General features: G+C 39.1%; 1 protein-coding gene across 12 annotated transcripts in view; it reads right to left on the bottom strand.

Moving 5' to 3' along the window:
* The window catches only part of RAPGEF2 (Rap guanine nucleotide exchange factor 2), a 156696-nt gene that overhangs the window by 48839 nt on the left and 88681 nt on the right, over positions 1-19176 (bottom strand). The window contains exon 1 of one of the 12 annotated variants that reach the window (XM_083457005.1): positions 13280-13420. The exons of 10 other annotated variants lie outside the window; for them this stretch is intronic. In XM_083457005.1, the coding sequence (XP_083313131.1) occupies positions 13280-13333 (54 nt within the window). In that variant the 5' untranslated portion in view covers positions 13334-13420. Of the gene's footprint in view, positions 1-12389; positions 12891-13279; positions 13421-19176 lie in introns of those variants that run through there. One more of the 12 variants, XM_083457004.1, reaches the window with a different exon arrangement.

Below are 19176 nucleotides of genomic sequence, written 5' to 3'. Positions count from 1 at the left end.
CAGAACAGTTTCTTATCCTTTCTATCCCCAAATCGGCATGAACCATCCTCAAGCTTACCTTTCCTATGATGCCAAGTTTCAAATCAATCCATTGAACTATATTCTAACTGTACTGTCTTCCCTCCCCCCAAAAAATTATCATTATAATGGCAGGATTCAATATAGCTGGCTCACACTTAACATAGTGTCAATACTGTGGCCCTATAAATCATGACAAGTGATGGTTAACACTTCATGCATCAGTTTTTTTAAAAATCTTCTATAATTTATTTTGAACAAATTGCATCCTCACAAGAATACAACTAGAAATGCAAAAATGAGGGAGGATTAGATTTTAAAAGAGAGGGAAAGAAGAAATGAAATAAAATTACAGACCAAGTAATAATACAAAGGCTTTGCACAATGTACTACAGTAAGCAACATTAGGCACAAGGTTGTCATAACAATACTGTAATTCAAACAGCAATAATAATATAATTATATTTTCTTGTTCTTCCATGTGTGAGGAAGTGCTATCCAATACCTCTTTACTCAGGAAACAATATTACCACATTCAAAGATATACAAAGGCTGGGGGTTATCTCTTATTAGCGAAATCAACAAAGTCATGTATCAATTGAAGTGGACTGCAGCCCACAAAAGTACACTGTCATAAAAGCATACTGGTCTTTATTGGTTTTGCAGCCTCTTTTTTCTTTCTGCTCCTATAGACCAACACAGTGACCTGTCTCAAAATTGTTCACACAGAAATGCCAACACACATTCAGAACTCTTGCTACCAAACTGGTTTCCCCTCAAATAGCTACACTGGCATTCTGTCTATCCTTACCTTCAAGTTCCCTTCATAGCCTTGCCTCCCATATCTCACATTTCTAATATTCCAATACATCCCTCCCCATGATATTCTCTCAAGCTCCACCAACATCCAAAGATCTCCTGCTCCTTCAGTGGAAACCTCCTCTCCTTGCTGCACTGTATGTTTGGAATTTCCTTCAATTATACCAGCATGATGTCAGCTCTCTGACTTCATAAAAACAACATATGAGGACACCTCATTAGTTACTCCTGTCCTAACTATAGACCAGCCTGTAAGGAAGCCTAAGCACATGTGACCAAAATAAACACATAATGCTTCCCTATTAATTTCTGGAATAATTGAACACTGCCAGTTGAACAATAAGATCTAGGTTAAAAACAAGCTTTGCAGTTATTCGTCTTATACACTTCTTATTTCAAGGCAATTCATTTTCTTTCCTAACCAAGTGAAACATTGGAGGAAATATTAGTTGTGTGGTTCAGTGATTTACAGGGCAGCAGTCAATATACCTAATTACAGAATAATGAACTGATTTCTATTGATTTCATTTATAGACATGCTGCACAAGGACATGCCCACCATAGTGTTAAATCTAACAGACAGTTTACACTGGAATGTAACTAATTAATCCTTTATGTTTGTATAGTTTTAGACAGCATGGAGTAGTTACTATAATTTCACATATATACCCTTCCACATCTGCTCTATGAACAAACTGTGGGGAAATATGCTACCCATAAAGATCAGTGGACACACCAACTAAACTGCTCATTTACATAATAAGCATTATTTCATAGCTTCTGTTCATATATTACAGAAATAAGGGTAATTTCCAACAACACCTTCATGGGTCAAGGAAAAACTAAGTTACAAGTCAGGTGTGTGTGTGCGCGCGCACACGCACGCACGCACACACACATTCAAGATTCATAATATATCTGGAAATAGGCAACTTAAGACAACAAATCTAGATGATGATTTATTCTCAAAAAAGAGGTATGTGTTAGAATAAAAAATGATTTCAAATACAAAGTATTACAACAACTGCATTAGTATCAATTGTTGGTGCCCTATGTGAAATAAGTTAGCAGGGACTAAAACTTTTCCTGTACTTACTCCAACTTTACAGAACAATCTTCTAAAGTGCCCAATGAAATCAAGGAGTACCTGTTGCTATAGCTGCTTTGACGCTAAACAGGTATGGTTTGATTGATGCTAGGCTGGAAAACCACAGGAAGCCACATTTAAGTTGTTCCAAGCTTCCAAAAGAAGACCGGAACCCATGTAAAGTAAATAGCATGATTGTCAGGCTATGACTGTCAAATAAAATGGCTAATTTGGGGTCTTGACCTCACTGGCTAAAAAGACCTTCATTCTTGTCATTGTACCCTTTACTGGCACCACCACTTGCTTCATATAACAGATTGCCTATGCTAAATGGAACCTATTAACCTTTTAACATATAAGATGCTAAGCAAACATAGAAACCATAGGAACCATAGAATTCTGCTATCTTCTACTTCTAGGGTATTAGAGGAGTTCTTATATTCAAGTGCACATGTTCAGCTACAATCAAACGGAGTTAAGCAGCTCCCAACCTCTGTGCTGGATTATTGCATCTGAGTTTGTGTATAGTAATCTGTTTCTTGTGATTTATTATTCACTGTTTTCCAATTAATCATCTCCCTGGAATCCTGAGATCAAGCAATTGTCTCTATGTATTATTGTAAAAAATTCCTTATTGGCCAGGTATTATAAAGTCATATTTTACAGTGGGAAACATAAAGATAAATGTTATGAACCACATCTCAAAAAGTCATTAACAGAGCTTTTTTGAGATCCTCCAATGCCTTTACAAAGAGAAAGTGATGACGTGAGCAGGTATCATAGCATTCTAAAAAGCGACAGGTGATGTTTGAAAAATGAGGTGGAAGCAGTATAATCAGATCTGCTGGGAAAGGGAGTTCCTGGCCGAAGCTGCTGGACAGTGGAAAGGCATTAAAAAGCTCCAACTGGTATCCCCTCGAGTTATTCTATGCAATCTACAGAGGTATTAACAATTAAAATATTAAATAAATAATGAGCAACTACAAGGGAAAGCTAAGGGTGGTATTCAACCAAGTTTTACTCAAACCCATTGAAGTTAAATGGACCTAACTTAGTTATGTTCATTAATTTCAATGGGTTTCATCTGAGTAAAACTTAGTTCAATACCACCCTAAAATTGCAGCAAATAACTTATTTTGTAAATCTCACTTTGAAATAAATTTATTTATCAATAAATAGCTCTGCATTTTAAATTCAAAACATACCTGTATTTCTTATCATTAAAAAGTTTCTAAATTTTGATTGAAACAATCTAACAGTGGATGGAAATAGGGAAGGGCCTCTCTAGCCTCTTTTAATTCTTGCACTGTAGGCAGGGCATCCAAGCAGGCTATTGCAGCCCAGCCTCAACAGTCTACGTGAACAGGTAAATACATTACTGGCTCCACAGGCCACCTGGATCCTACCAAGTTGAAAGCTGCAGTACCCCTGATGGCCATCTGTTGTTAATCTGGAGATCCCATAAACACTAGTGTTTATCAGCCAATTCTTGGCCAACACACCAAAGTTAATTGGGTCCTTTAACCAGGGGTCAAAATTTGCTAATTAGCAACTCAGTTCAATGGGGATTAAACATAACCAGTAATAAAGATCACAGACTCAAGTCTAGAACTAAAATGAATCAGTCAGCTTATTGGTGTCCAATGCTTCTTTCAAAGCATATTATCTTTATATGGAAGATAATGATACTCTGAACTTTGAATCACAGCATAGGAACATAAAAACAATGTAGTACTGCAAAAATAAAATATACTAAGAATTGTATAAGAACAACATTAAAACAGCTTTAAGAAAGCAATCCATCAGAGTTTATTTCCTTTCTTAATTGACGATTTGGCCTCCTTTTGACTTATTCCAGCCCATCTAGTTGTGAAACAGAATTTCTCACATATTAGCATTTTGGAATAAAGTTCAGTTACCCATCCATGGCTGTGAGCCAGGATCCTGTGGGTTTCAGCTGAGTGAAAACACATGAAGCAAAGTTGAACAGACAGCAAGTGGAGGGAGTTGGGGAGAATGTTTCTTTGTAAAAGTATGATGCTGTTTTTAAATTTACCATCATCTAAGATGCTAACATCTCACATGCAGTGTTAGAAACTGAGATATGAAAGCTAAAAGTTAAATGGCACCTTAAGCCTAGGTTATGGGTGCAACAATGGAATGTCTAGGCACACTTTTTTATAACAAAAATACAAAGCTGAAAATGAATGAACTGCAGCTAAAATATTAATTTTTCACATGGTCTAGGCCTTCACCTGCCCACCCCCCTAATATTCTTAAGAGGGTATCTTCTCCAGTCTTCAGAGAGTAGCTGGAAGTGGGGAGGCAGAAAAAGGTCCTCCTTTCCCTCTACTCTGCAATTTTAACCTGAAATCTTAAGCGCAGTACTGAGCTCAGAGCTCAGAAACTGCTCACGCTAATGAAATTCCCTGTTGCAAGATGTGCCTAGAACAATGGGAGTTTCAAGCACTGCTCACATGACTACTGAGAATCAGCAAAAGTTCCCAATCAGCAAAAGCATGTTGAAATGTTGCAAAGCTTATTTTCTTTCATCCATTTTGATCCATCATGGCTGCTCTACTGTTTGCTGAAAATTGCTGTAGTTGAAGGTTATGTACTTAGTTGGGTTCTGAGTAACATCTGCAGGGTAATTGTACAGAGATATGAGCATCATTTTCCTCTGTCTGCAAACTACCCAAGTGGTGCAGGGAAGGTACCTGAGCATTGCTGTCAATGTCCCTAATTTGAGATGGATGGTGCCTTAGCATTACCATTGGCTATTTGAAAAGCAGCTGAGAATATAGGCATGTTTTTAAGATTATCAATTCCGGCAGAAGTTAAGTAAAAACTAGGCAAATTTGTTTTAGTTTAAAAATACTATCTCACCAAATATTTTTCCTACATCTACAATGAGTTTCCTACTTTCCTGTAGTAGTAAAAGTAGGAGGAACACAAATCAGTTCATTGCATTGCCTGTTTTTTTTAGTATATGTCTAGCAGAACAACATTGTCTGGCAAACAGCCTCTGCCAAGGAAAATGGCAAGAACATTGATTTCCATGTATCTATTTATTTAAAAACCACCCTTCAAGAGATTCAGGATAGTATAGAAAAGAGCAAAGAAAAGCTAATTCAGAAATATATAGATGCAATTGTAAACCAACAAATAAATATAAAGGACGATAATGCATCAACAACAATTAAAACCTAAACAGGCAAAGATAATCTAAAATTAAGACATGAGTTTACTGGTATGAGAAGAGACGTTCCTTCAAGTATTTAGCCCAAACCAGTTAAGACTTTTTAAGATAAATATAGCATCTTAAGTTGGGTTCAGAAGTAAATAGAGTACCAATGACATAACGCATGGTTGCGATTCAACATTTCAACATTTTTGTGCACTATAGGGATGTGTTATATTTCTTCAGCATGACAAGTTTTAACTGCCAAATTGCTAGCCCGACTCTTATATGGTGTTCAGATTTTGATTTTGAATTCAAGTGTTGAAAAAGTTTGTTCAAGGCTCTTAAGGGCTATGTTTGGTGTCCCAAACTATGTATCAGCAGCAGCAGTCCTGAGCTTAGAGATGAGGTTTGAATTCTAGAGTGAAGAAAGGAGGCAGAGATTAGCTCTGACTAGAAGGTAAGATAATTATTTCCCCCACCCTTCAGGAACCAAGTTGCAAAGGTGAATGGGGACTTCCCATAAGTCAGTCCCGGTAACTCTTTTTGCCCGCATGGACACCAATAATCAACTGATTACTGGGTCTTGTGAAGCCTCTTGCAAAACACTCAGCAAGATCCAACACAGATGATTGTCAAATCATGCAAACCACTGTGCACAGCACTCTGCACAAAGCTGTGTTGCTGATTGCTGTTGCATGCAAACACATAATAATAATAATTAATAATAATAATAATAATAATAATAATAATTACTTACTTACTTACATGCTGCCCATCTGACTGGGTTGCCCCAGTCACTCTGGGCGGCTCCCAACAAAAAACAGTAAAAAACAACAATATCAAACACTAAAAACTTCCCTGAACAGGGCTGCCTTCAGATGAACCAGGTATTTACATGCACCACAATCTAATGCCATATTTAACATCAGATGCAGGGCACGTAGTTGTGTCTTGGCTGAAGTGTCTTCATAGGCTAAATGGGAAGACCTAGCAGACCCATGTAGGCCCACAAGCCAGAGGTTTCTTGCCCCTGTTACAGAGTCAAAAATTCAGTGCTAATATCCCCCTATTATCTCACACAGCTACCTATCTTCGGTTCATGTAGACCAGTTGCAAGTACATAGATGAAGTTGCTAAGTAACAAAATTTGTGTTATGGTTTCTCTGTCACAGCTTCAGGCTAGATCTTTTATTAAATATCGGTAAATAGGCTTCCAAAACCTATTTTCGATAGTCAAGACAACTTGTTCAGCTTTGGTATTTGGCATTTCCAGTACATCTGTTAATTCTCAGACAAAATATCCACTGAACTTCAGCATAACAAAATACAGGAGGGCATTCCTATCCTGCATGTTTCAGTGTGATACCTTCAGCTCTTATGGAGAGGAGATTTAGGGTAAACACCCTACTCTTATAAGTGATGTCTTTCTTCCTCAGAAGAAAGAGAAACATTCATCCATGTCTTGTTGTTTTGTAACTATTATAGAGGTCTCCGGAAAGAGTTGATTGATCCAGTAACCATTTTGTATCTTTGAAGATTGCCTGCACATTACATTTCTCTTCTCTCTGATACAAATAAGAGTATTACAGGATCTGTAGCTAAATTCCTGTCGAGAGAAATGAAGACATGAGGTAATATCTTACCTAAATCAATGTGACCTTACTTTCCATAACATACAATACACCTATTTGACCTTATTTGCATGTTAATAGATGCATAAGTTTTATTGTGAGGTCTCTTGACTAGCTCAGTCAACTGAGTCATTGACAACTCAATGTAGTTGTAGATGGAGTATTAATTCTTTGTCTGTACCCATCAGAATTAAACCGGCTGAGCTCTGAACTAATCAAAGCTTCTGGGTCATCTTTAATGAGCTAGCCATAAATGTATGCAGACGACTGCAATAAAATTATATGTTGAAAGTAGTTTGGATCATAGGTGCCCCTGAACTTGCTAATGTGGCTGTGAACTAAATGAGTAAGCTAAGAGAAGGCTCCCATGAAACTCCACTCAACAGCAGCTGAATCTGAAAGAAGCAGCCATCCTGTGGAAACCTAACCTGAAGAGCAGAGAGCCGATAGCCACCCAGAATGACCCCACAGTTGCATCAGTGCTGCATAAATATATTTGTTTAGTAGTTTTAGCCACAACTGAGGACACTGTGACTAGCTGGGTCAATGAAGCTTTTGACTTCCTAAAAAGATGCCTCACCCTACCTACAACAAACTATTTTGGAAGCATACCAGAGTTCAAACACAATGTATAAGGAGGTCTGAAGACCCGCCATTTATAAGGAATGATGTTAAGAGTAGAAATCCCAATGAACTTCTCCATGTTTGGGCTCAGAAAGAGATGATAGTTCTTCAAGCCCACGTATTCTTTTCCAGTTCAATTAAAATCTATGCTAAAAAAAAACATGTAAGTTTGTGCACCACCTACCCACCTGCCCCCCTTACTACCAAGACATCCTTTCTGTCTGCCCCTCACCCCCCCCCCCCAAGATCCAGTGGTAACAGCAGTACATGGAAAGTAGAATTAGGTCTGTCCCTCTCTCCATGCTTTCTGTCCACCTAATACTCTGCAACCTCCAAGACAAAAAGCATAGTGACCATGGGGAAGAGATAGCATGCCTTTCTCACTGCCAAATCAACAAATTAGAAGTATGTGAGATTGTATTTTGGTAGTGGGGGGACAGAAGAGATGAGTAAATGGGTTGGCTAACAGCCTTCCTGCAATTCTCTAAGCGAGTCTGTTGCCTTCGGGTGCACTGTCCTACTGACATCAACACTGGCAACAGGACAGTGCACCTGAAGCCAACAGACTCACTTAGGGAATTGCAGGAAGGCTGTGAGGCACACATTGCTCTGTCCTTCAACATGCATTGCTTCTCTCTGCCTCCCATCACCTGCCACCTGAGGCAGTTATCTCACGCTGGTCTGAACTTCCAATATTTGTTCTTCCGGGGGGAGGGGGGAGTCCCATCCCCTCTGCCACGTAAATGCACATGTTCACAATTTTGCATGCCTAAAAACCCTACCAACATTTTACATCATTGCAGATTAGTTCAGCTCACTAACATACAATAGCTTAGTTTTGTATTCCCAAGACAAAATAATGCAAATTTACTGAAGCAAACTTGCATGAGCATTAGTATATAAACGATAGAAGCATTACGTAAGGCTAAAAAGGGTGAAACCTCAAAAGGTTGCGGAAGGCAAAATAATTTTATTTCACAGCATACTATGTCCAATGCGTTTCAGCTCATCACCCCTGGAACAACATGCATAAAACAATGCATTCTAAGTGAACTGCAATGTGGAATAAGATCTGCTGGCTCCTGAAGAGGCTGACAAGCTGAAATGGAATACTATATTATTTTGCTTCCAGCATTGTTCCGGGTCTTCAGAGATTCCTCTTTGGTGGGACAGGAAGCTTCTTGTCCCTTAGGTACCACCCATCTCTTTTTTCTGTTGGCGTTATGAATAAACCAAGTGGCACCATCATTGCAAAGTTGCTTTGAGACAGTTTAACTTGGCCAGTTTGTTTTAAATCAGGGTGAGGAACCTATGGCCCAAGAGCCAAACTCTCTCCACAGCCCTGCTTCATGTCCTCCTTGGGCATTTTTGCCTGAAAGGAATGTGTCCTTGAACTCTGATAATGCCTCTTACTTCTCTGGATGGAAGATTGTGTGTGTGCACGTGTGCGAGCGCATGTGCCTACTGTACAAGGGTAAAATTTGCATGTATTGCTCTGCCCAGTGTTGCCTTTACCCTCCTCTGGCATGAAGTTTGTCTAGAAGAGAATGTGGCCCTCAGAATGAAAAAGTTTCTCCACCTCTGTCCAAAACGGAGCTAAACAATTTGCTAAACAAACAAAAAACTCCAAAGAGGTGTGTCACCAAGCTTCTCTCTCTCTCTCTCTCTCTCTCTCTCTCTCTCTCTCTGCATCCAGACACCTGCAGGAAAGGCCCATGAGCATGCTGCTTTTACATGGCAAAAGTAGTGCCACTAATATTTGGGTGCCTGAGAGCAGCTTAATATCCATATTACCTTCCAAACTACTATAGGACAAAAATTCTTATTTGAATGAGTGTCATGTATGTCACAAATAATGGAAGGGGGAATGTGTTAATTCAGTGCCAGTAGACCATTTAAGGGTATGTTACTAGTTTCCCTTAAAGAAGTTCTTACCCCTCCCCTCAGAAAAACAAACTGTTTAGCAACTAACTAACTTAAAGATTGTTACTACTAACCAACCAACCAACCAACCGACCAACCAACCAGGGAAAAGGCCACTAACAGCGGCAAACATGTTTACAGGATTGCAGGACCTGAACCATCCACTAGCCAACTGGGATAAGGTTAAGAAGATACAAATAATTACAGAATAGTTTACTGGTTTGATAATTTGGAAAATTAAGCCGACTGTATTTGGGCATACATGACACAGACTCTATGGAGATTCCAAAAATCTGACAAGGCCAGAGTTTAAATTCTCAACCTAGAGTAGCAATTTACAAATATTCTGTAAAATGAAATAGAGCATTTAGAAAATCAAGAAATAGTAGTATTGCTAATTCCAGTTCAATAAGTTGCATGGCTATTAATATAGATTCAGACAATAAACACCTTGGTGGTATTCAACTAGGTTTTACACAGAGTAGGCTTATTGAACTTATAGGACCTAACCTACCCATGGTCATTTATTTCAATGAGACTGATTAAAACTTAGTTGAAGATAGATAGATAGATAGATAGATAGATAGATAGATAGATAGATGATAGATAAGATATAGATAGGTAACATTTCATTACTGTCCCTGTTCAACCATGTCTTAGTTTGAATGAGAAATTGTGCTGGTATATATTTAGAAAATCAATGCAGCCTCAGTCCTTCCCTAGTCTTGCTGGTGCCATGCTCCTGGGAGCTAAACCATGGTTTGGCTTAGTATTACATCTGAACCTAGGCTTGTGCTTTATCTCATTCCAACCACAGCTTTTCTCCTCCACTTATTGGTTCTCCTCCTCAAAATATGAACCTGCAGCAACCAATTTACATGAGGGCAAGGGGAATCAATGCTCCTCACCTGGCTTCTACTAATGTCCATTTATAGTATTTATTTCCAATCTCTTTCCACTTTCAAGAAGCTGATGGCTGACAACAGTAGATAATGCCATGAAACAGAGAACAGTTTATTAAACACATTAAAAACAATACAACTCAGAAAAAGGAAATTAAACAGCTGCTTGGACAGAACCAGCAGCAATTATCACACACATGTGTCTAAATAAAAAAGGTTTTCACACTTCTAAAATAATAGAGTTAGAATCTAGCAACTGCTTATTCATGAAGAAGTTCCAAAACAAGGGTGCCATGTTCTTCAAAATTTGACTTCACAGATAGATAGAATTCAGAGCATGGCATTTCTCCAGCTCACCTCCATCAGTTCACTGAGGACTGTATAATTTCATTAGGTAGAATCCAAGTGGTGCCCATGCACTCGTGCAAAAGCTTTTGATCCAGTGGGCACCTCCGCTTACTGAAAGGGAGGTGAAGTGATTTGCACCAATTTGCAATTCCTTTTATTGACCTCCATACCACTTTCTACCTTGCTATGGAATGTTCCTAGACTCCCTCAAGCTGGGGGATGCATGAGATACTGGCAAAAAAAGCCCCTCCCCTCTTCTTCCATTAATGGAGGCATCAACTGAATTAAAAGTCCTTCTGTGAGTGCAAGGGCACCAAATGAATGTCACTCATTAAGTTTTTCACCCTACACTAATATGCTGTGTTTGGGGTGGAATTGTCTTACAACAACTCAGGGCAGAGAATGATTACCTAAGATCTTGAATAATCTAAATGTTTGTTTTACACATCTAAAGTCACTGTATATTACTTTTGTAATGTTAACAACCACCTGATTCATGACCTAAATATTATATTGTATGCCCGCACACAAATTTTAATATTCACGTATGTCTCCATCTCACATGTATGAAACTTTCATTCACACTTCTGCACATTCTCACATGTGTCAAAAACTTCTTGCTTCATATAAGTCCCAGTGTGACTTCATGAGGATTAAGAAAAACAAGTAGTTTGAAGAGTGAAGCATGTCTGCACACCTTGGTACCGGGGCCTGAGATGTATATTTTTAGGGCCCACCTTATTTTTGTGATTGCAAGTTGTTTTAAGCTCTTTTTAACATTGTGTTTTAATTGTTGCAACCCACCTTGGGATGATAAGAGTGTATAATAATAATAATAATTTACAAAATCCACCCTTGCACACTTCTCAACAACAACGAAAATTTAAACAGAATTCACTGGTAAACCATAAATATTTATGTAATAGTAATGCCTGAGGAGTTAGTATACAGTTTTATATTTTTTAATGGTTTTGTAAGACTTAAAAAACAAATCTAGGCCACAATTCAGACAGCCATGCAAGAAGACTGGCACCACCCAAAGGGGTTTTTGACCTCTATTTCTCAAGCAGCAGCCTCCTGCACATCATGGCAAACTGCTTTAGAAACTCAGGGGAATTTCCAAAGCAGTTTGATCAATGCGGCATTGGGGGTGGGGCAGGGAAGGGGGGGAATCTGCCATTCAAATAAAAAACAAAAAAGACAGATGTCCAGCTGGGTACACCTAACAGCTCTCTAGATCGTGGCCTGAAATCTTTGGCATTCAAGGCCCACACTTCTAAAGATTTTCTATTTTGCCTATGAATGCTATTTTCACAAACAAGGAACAGTACCTTCCTATGGGATTACAGCATGACAGAGGTGTAGTTGGCCCGTGGGATTAATTAAAAGGGCTAGCATTTATTGCTTGCTCCTTTTAAATTGTTCCCATTTTCGTTAAACATTACAGCTTTTTAAGTTGGTCATGGTATGCCAAACCAAAATGACACAGACCTTTCATGCAAATACAGGATAATATTGGATACAGAAGTATTCGACATCACTATACGCCTTCAAGAAATCTTAACTTTGTATTTCTTTTCAAGTCAGAAGTTAGCTGAAACATACTCTATAGAAAGTATAATATTTCAAAGTTCTCTATTTAGAAGCAAGCAACTTCCATATTTTAAAACATGAAATACCAAAGTATTAAATCACAACTGACACCACGGCAGGCATCTGTTTTTCTACTACAATTTAACAGCCCCATTATATCCACAGTCAAAGCAAAATGAGCATGTATACAGGCAGTTACAATTTAAAATGAAATTTAACGAAAGCCTGTTCCCAAAATAAGCAGAATTTGCTATACTTACTGAATGTTTCTCCTGCTGGCCCATAACTCCATGGTTAGCTGGGATTGCAAGAGGTTTCATAATGAACAAACATATGCTGAACTGAATTTACACATCATGTACCAATTTCTCATAGATAGCAAATCATCCTCTACTGCATTAAACTAAACAAACAAAAACCAAGGGAAAAACCAAGCCAAGAGCTCAAAGTGCCGTTCACAAAATCTCTCACACTTGTAGTGCAGAAAAGCAATCCAAACAGCAGCAATTGTCTCCATTTTTATAACACTCGAAGTCTTAAGCGTGCAAGGATGTAAAGTGCCTGGCAACACCATACATATCCAGCATTCTTCTACAAGAACGAGAGCATTCCCTGAGAGCGAAAGGGAGGAAAAAGGGGGGGGGGGGAGAAAAGCTAAAATGGCTGACTGCACACAGACTCCCTCAAAAAAGCTTAATACAGTATTATATTAGTAAGGGTGCGGGAACCAGCTTCCTGCATTCAGCCAAGCATTGTTAATACTCCTGTTTAATTTGCAATCACAGTAATAAAGAGCCCCTCACCCCCATTAAAAAAAATAAAAAATCAGGGCAGAGCATGTGAATAGGGACCTCCCCTCTGGCTGCTAATGATGCTGACAGGGTGACCAGTGATCTCTGTTCCACTCAACTAACCAAGTTCGCACAATTAATCCAAGCGGCATGACATTGACGGACATTTAATTTAATGATGCCTGTCCCTCACATTCAAGGAAACCATGCCTACCATCAAGAGAGTCACTAAGGGAAAAAAACCAAAAAGGAAAAAAAAGGAAAAAACCAAAAACACCAAAGGCACATACACAGAGAAAAACCTAGAGAATCATGAGTCTGAATGTAATACGCCAATATAATTACGTTATTGTGCTTACTTTGGAAGACCATGGCTGCAGGCAGTTGGCATAGCAACGCACAAGGAAAGCCATTTCCTGGGTAGAAAGAACGCTTCCTTTTCTAAATAAAAAATTCCTCTTAGGATACAAACGGCATTGCTGCTTCCTGCAGAAAGCAAAGACACTGTAGTCTGTCTCTTAACCTGCACACAGGCACACTCAATGCAGTTCTAATGATGTAAGTGGATCTCTCTCTCTCTGCCTCCCTCCCTCTCCCCCTATACATCGAAATATTCAACTCAAATGGAAGACACATTCCTTGCGGCTTGCCCCCTCGGCTGCTTAACTATTTCACTCATTAAGGTACAGATGGACAATTCAGATAGAGTAACAAGCGCTTGCCTGTATTATGTCAGCTTCTGTAGGTCAAGCAAATCCCAAAGGGGAAGGAATCCATTGATTGCTGGCTCCAATGAATACCACTGAAGGCAGGGTGGGAATAAGGAGAAAGACTTACTTGAACAGGCTCCGAACTAAATATCATTTTTCACCAAGGTGAATATAAAGCAATGGTGTTTGCTGCCACCTCCTCCCCCACCCTCCCCCACCCAAAAATAATGTTGCGGCAAAGCTGTAAATATCTCTATCAACTGCTTAATAATGGCATACTTGACAAGCTTTCATGGGCACACAGGTATGATACTGTTCAGGCTTAGGTAACTGAAAGGTGCATAGCTGTGAATTTTCACAATCCTCTGCTGAAATTTGTTTAAATAAAGTCTGCAGTTTGCCACACAGGTCAAACATGTAGTTTCCATTAAAAGAGGTGTACAGTTCACAGAATATAGCACTGGAATAGGCAGGCAGGCTCTAAATTTGTACAGATACAACATGTCTCTTGAAGGTAGTATTTCATTTTTAAAATGGAGAAATTAACCTAGCCACTCCCATGTAAAACTAGCTCTGTCACCACAGCATTATGGCACATGAACTAAGCTGAAGGGCATACTCCAGCCAAAAAAAGCACAAAACCCTGCTACATTACAAGCAACACACTTCCACGATGTTTTTATGCAAGTCATCAGTGAGAAAAATAAGAAAGACTTTTTGCCATCAATTTTTTATCATGAAAATCTGACCTTTTTACACTTACAATGCATTCCTGGTATTCAAGCCCATGTGCACACACAACTTGGGAGAGAAAGGCAGGGAAAGAATGCTCATTTCTGCTACTACAGTAGCAAAAATCGAACAGACGACAAGAACTTCAAACATATATTTATGAACAATATAGAAAAGTGCCAGAGACAGAGGCTGCAGCTGTTTCTACCAGACACATGCATTCTCAGTTGGTTAATTTAATCTGTCATACAGTAATGCTTTCCTGTAGTGACTGCAGGTCAAAGCTCACTTGGCAGACCAAAAGGTGATTCTCTAAAAGTCTATTTTTATAAAGCCATAGAATTCTTTAAAAAATAAAAACAAGCACCACCACTAAACCATATTTTAAAGTTTTGGATCATTCATTTTTAGGCTTGTATATACCATAATAATCTGTCCTGTATTCTTTTTAAAACACACATTAAAATATGTTTCCTTAGAATGAAAATCTAGAATAAGACTAATATGGGACCGTAGGTTTTTCTTCAGGGTTCGACTATGGAAAAACTGCCTTTATGCATGTGTATTCACACGTGCAAAAGTATTTTTGAAAGCATTTTACAGTATTGTGGGAGCTGATAGCACTCATTTGAAGCAGTGGTCTTCAAATTTATTTTTAGCTGTAGCCAAAGAACAAACGTGGATACGTTTGTCACCCTCCCACCATCACTGTTTATTGACTGCAAATCTTTCCCCTTCAAACATATAAAAGAAAGCAAATGAGGAAACGCCCTACTCCGGACTCTTTGGTTCTTAATATCTAGGAAGCACCCTCCCCAACAATGGTTTTCTTATTGCATCTTTTCCTTTTGCTGCCATGCCCAGAACACTTCTGTCTCTAGATTTTAGTGGACACATGACACTGGTGGTAATGTGGCTAACATTTCTGAAGTCACAAGTGCCACAGGCAGTAGTTTATAGTGGGTAAGGCTTGAGCTTCCTTCTGCAGTGATACCTACTAGGAAAAGCAGAAGTGGGATGTGAGGAAGTGTGGCAATTGCTTCTCCCACCATGTGCTATGGCTGTCAAAAGAAGACAGCTCAGATATACTAATCACAGAGCAACACAAAACCTATCTAGAAGAGCTCTCACACAGCTGCTGGGCTTTCTTCTGGCAAGCTGCAGCAAGTCGTCTGACTCACTAAGCTCTTACTACTTCCTCACTGGAGTGGAAGGCACAGCCCTGTAGACAAAAGCTCTCTGTTTGTTTGGGGGTTTTTCTTGTTCCCATATTCTGGTTTCTTATCCCCTTTTTCTCCTTCCTTCTTCACATTTTGTTCTGATAGCCTGACTTATGACAAGACTCCGCAGGTGCAAAGGCTTGATTCCATGACTACCTGGCTACTGTTGAGCTGCAGTAAAAAATGTGTTAGGCTCATGTGGCAGCAGCCTGGGGTATGTGGAACTAGCAGAAGTCATTTTCAAATGCCCTAAGGTGCCCACAGAGAGGTGGAGAAAACAAATGTTTACCAAGGTCACTGAAAGAAGCACGTTTAGATTTAAATTAGGAAATGCTGCTCAGCAGTTAAGCACAAAGGCTATACAGTCTCACTTCACAAAGGTTAAGTGGCCCACTAAGTATGGACTGGGGACACTGAGGTCCCAGTCACAACTTGTCGATTTTACAGATGGCGGACATGCATAGCATTAGCCTTGAACACCTTCCCCCACCATGTGCAAAACCTTCAAGGTCAATTATCTCAAGCCACAAAAGGAAAAAACTTAAGGATGATCAAAAATTAGTTGCAGAACAAGTGAAAATTACAAATAAATGGAAAATCTTTAAATATTGAAAATCAGCTGGACCTGGTTCATTCTGTATATTCTATGCATGGCGTGGGAAGGTTCTATGAGCCCCCCATCCCCAAGTTTAAGTTCCATACCTTAGAACATAGGTAGGCAAACTAAGGCCTGAGGGCCGGATCAGGCCCAATCACCTTCTAAATCCGGCCCACGGATGGTCCGGGAATCAGCGTGTTTTTACATGACTAGAATGTGTGCTTTTTATTTAAAATGCATCTCTGAGTTATTTGTGGGGCATAGGAATTCGTTCTTCTTTTTTTCAAAATATAGTCTGGCCCCCCACAAGGTCTGAGGAACAGTGGTCTGGCCCCCTGCTGAAAAAGTATGCTGACCCCTGGAGCAACCTCCCCTATTTGAGTAACACTCAAATTGTTTGACCTAAATTCCCATCTTCCATAACCAATTGGCCATGCTGGCTGAGGCTGATAAGATTTGTAGTTCAATATATCTGCAGAGCACAAGGTTGTGAAAAGCTGTCCTACTGTATGTAATGTCTGTACTCTGGAGCTGTGAAAACAGGCCCAAGTCTAGAATAGTAGTAAGCAACTGACCAATACAAACACACTTAACACAGGCTTGGAAAAATTAGGTAGCCTTAGGATACAATTTAAAATACCTTACTATATACCCATTACTCTGTTACCAAACCTATGTTTTTCATTAGAAATACATCAGAACTTACTAACAATGAAATCCCTATGGACACAGATGTCATGTCACTTGGATTTCAGTTCCCAGAATTTACTCTTATCTAATGACATGATATCACTGTCATGCAAATTTAGATGTCAGCAAAGTATGACGTAATGGAATTATTTATTAGAGACAAAGAATTAGTTCAGAAATAGTGACCATAATTCCATCATAGAGTTTGAAGGTGCCTGAAAGGGTAATCAAGTCCAATACTTGCTGATGCTGGAAATCTACTAGTACAGCATCCCTGATAAGTGTAGACAAAAGTGCTACTAGAAACCTAGCTAAATCAATTATCCAAGCAGTCTAATTTGTCAGCAAAATATATCAACATCCCCTCTGCTACCCAAAGCCTTGCTTCTCAATCATTTTGTGAGAAATTTTCATCTGGGGCAGTTATAAAAACTGAACTGCAACTATATATTCCATGGGTTCCACTGCTGGTTGGTAAAATGGTAAAGGTTAAGTCCAGTCAAATTTGACCAGGGGGTGTGGCGCTCACCTCTGCTTTCAGGCCAAGGAAGCTGGTGTTTGTCCACAGACAGCTTTCCAGGTCATGTGGCCAGCATGACTAAACTACTTCTGGTACAACGGAACACTGTGACAGAAACCAGAGCACACAGAAACACAGTTTACCTTCCTACCGCAGTGGTACCTATTTACTTCCTCGCGCTGATATGCTTTCGAACTGCTAGGTTGGCATGAGCTGGAAAAGAGCAACGGGAGCCCACACCACTGCATGTATTTAAACTGCCAACCTTATCATAGGCAAGCCCAAGACGCTTGGTAGTTTAGATCACAGCGCCACCCACCCCTGTGGGTTGACTATATACTGATGTCATTGTGGGCAAGTACTAAGTGTCAGGTACAAGATCCAACATTGATGAAATTAGGGTGGTGGTTGGGCATCATTAGTGATGATGCCAGTGAACTTATGAACACCTTACTTTGTGGTCTCAAACACAAACAGGAGGTAGAAGATTCAGAATAGCATCAAGTGAAAACTTTAATAAGGACATCCAGTAAGTGATGAAAACCACCCATTATACCTATTGCCACCCTTCCAATGTGTAATGCACTGAATAAGTCATCTGCATTGCCATAAAGTACTGCCAACTTCGACAGCTATGACACCAATACATCACAATCTTAGTGAGATTAAATAGGGTACTACCTCTCCCTATGAACGATGAACAAAAAGTGCCTTCTCAGTACTATATCCAACCTGGAAGATGAACATGTTGACAAAAATATCCAGGGACAACTATAGCAGCAGAATGACTCTCAGTAACTTTCTTTGTAACTAATCTTTTTGCAGGGCTGTAGTAGTAACAAGCAACAGTAACACTACTCAAATTGAGTAGTAACACTATTCAAATTGCAAAATAAAAGAGCAGGTTTCAGCACATCATTACCCTTTGGTCTGAGTGGTTGCAGTAGATATAATGGCAGCAATTAAGAACTATGTGATCTGTATCATGGTTGCCAATCCACTATTAAAGCCAACTGTAGGCAGGCTGGCAATCATATGTGGATGCCAGAGTACGGCTCTTTAGTTTATTCCCATACCACTTGAAATTTTCAGTTTTGTAAAAAGGAAAATATAATTACCCTGACTTATTATTATTAATATATTACTATTTAACCTTAAAATATTACACTTGCAAATAATGTTATAGTGCATTTTTCTTAGATTCTCTAGGTTTAGGCTTAGATCCTGTTAACATTCTATCTTCACCACCTCTATTAGCAATATATGCTGCATGGTTAACCCATTTGCTGGTGTTCCAGACCATCTGTACAAATACCATTCTGTTGAGCTGTTACTGTGGATGAATCCATAATCCAGATCTTTAATACACCCAGCATTGAGCACAGACACATTGGTGCCTTAGCTGGGTTTGCTGCTGACACCTGCCAATCTTGCTTTAATTGCAGATTGGTTAGTCATATAGCACATTCTGTTCTTAGCTTTTAGAGAAAAACATTCCATTTACATTTCCTACTGCTTAAAAGAGCAGCAGTGTGTATAAAGGTATTAAATATTTTTAATCCATGACTCCTGTTTAAATAGCTACTTTAAAACAGAAACATTAGAAAACTATGGAAGTGTTTGCGCCATTCCAGCTAATGCCAGCTGTTTTGTTAGCAGGATTTAATAACTAAACTAGAAAAGCCTGCCATATGCAAACACACAAGTTTTAAGCTGCAAAAATACTTTAAAATCTATTTTAATTATACCTCAAAAAAGGAGGCTTAAGTGTTCACATATCTTACAA

The sequence above is a fragment of the Podarcis tiliguerta genome, assembly GCF_965153285.1.
Source record: "Podarcis tiliguerta genome assembly, chromosome: 9".
Lineage (NCBI taxonomy): Eukaryota > Metazoa > Chordata > Lepidosauria > Squamata > Lacertidae > Podarcis > Podarcis tiliguerta.
The sequence above is the reverse complement of the archived record's forward strand: the minus strand, read 5'-3'. Positions and strand labels throughout refer to the sequence as shown.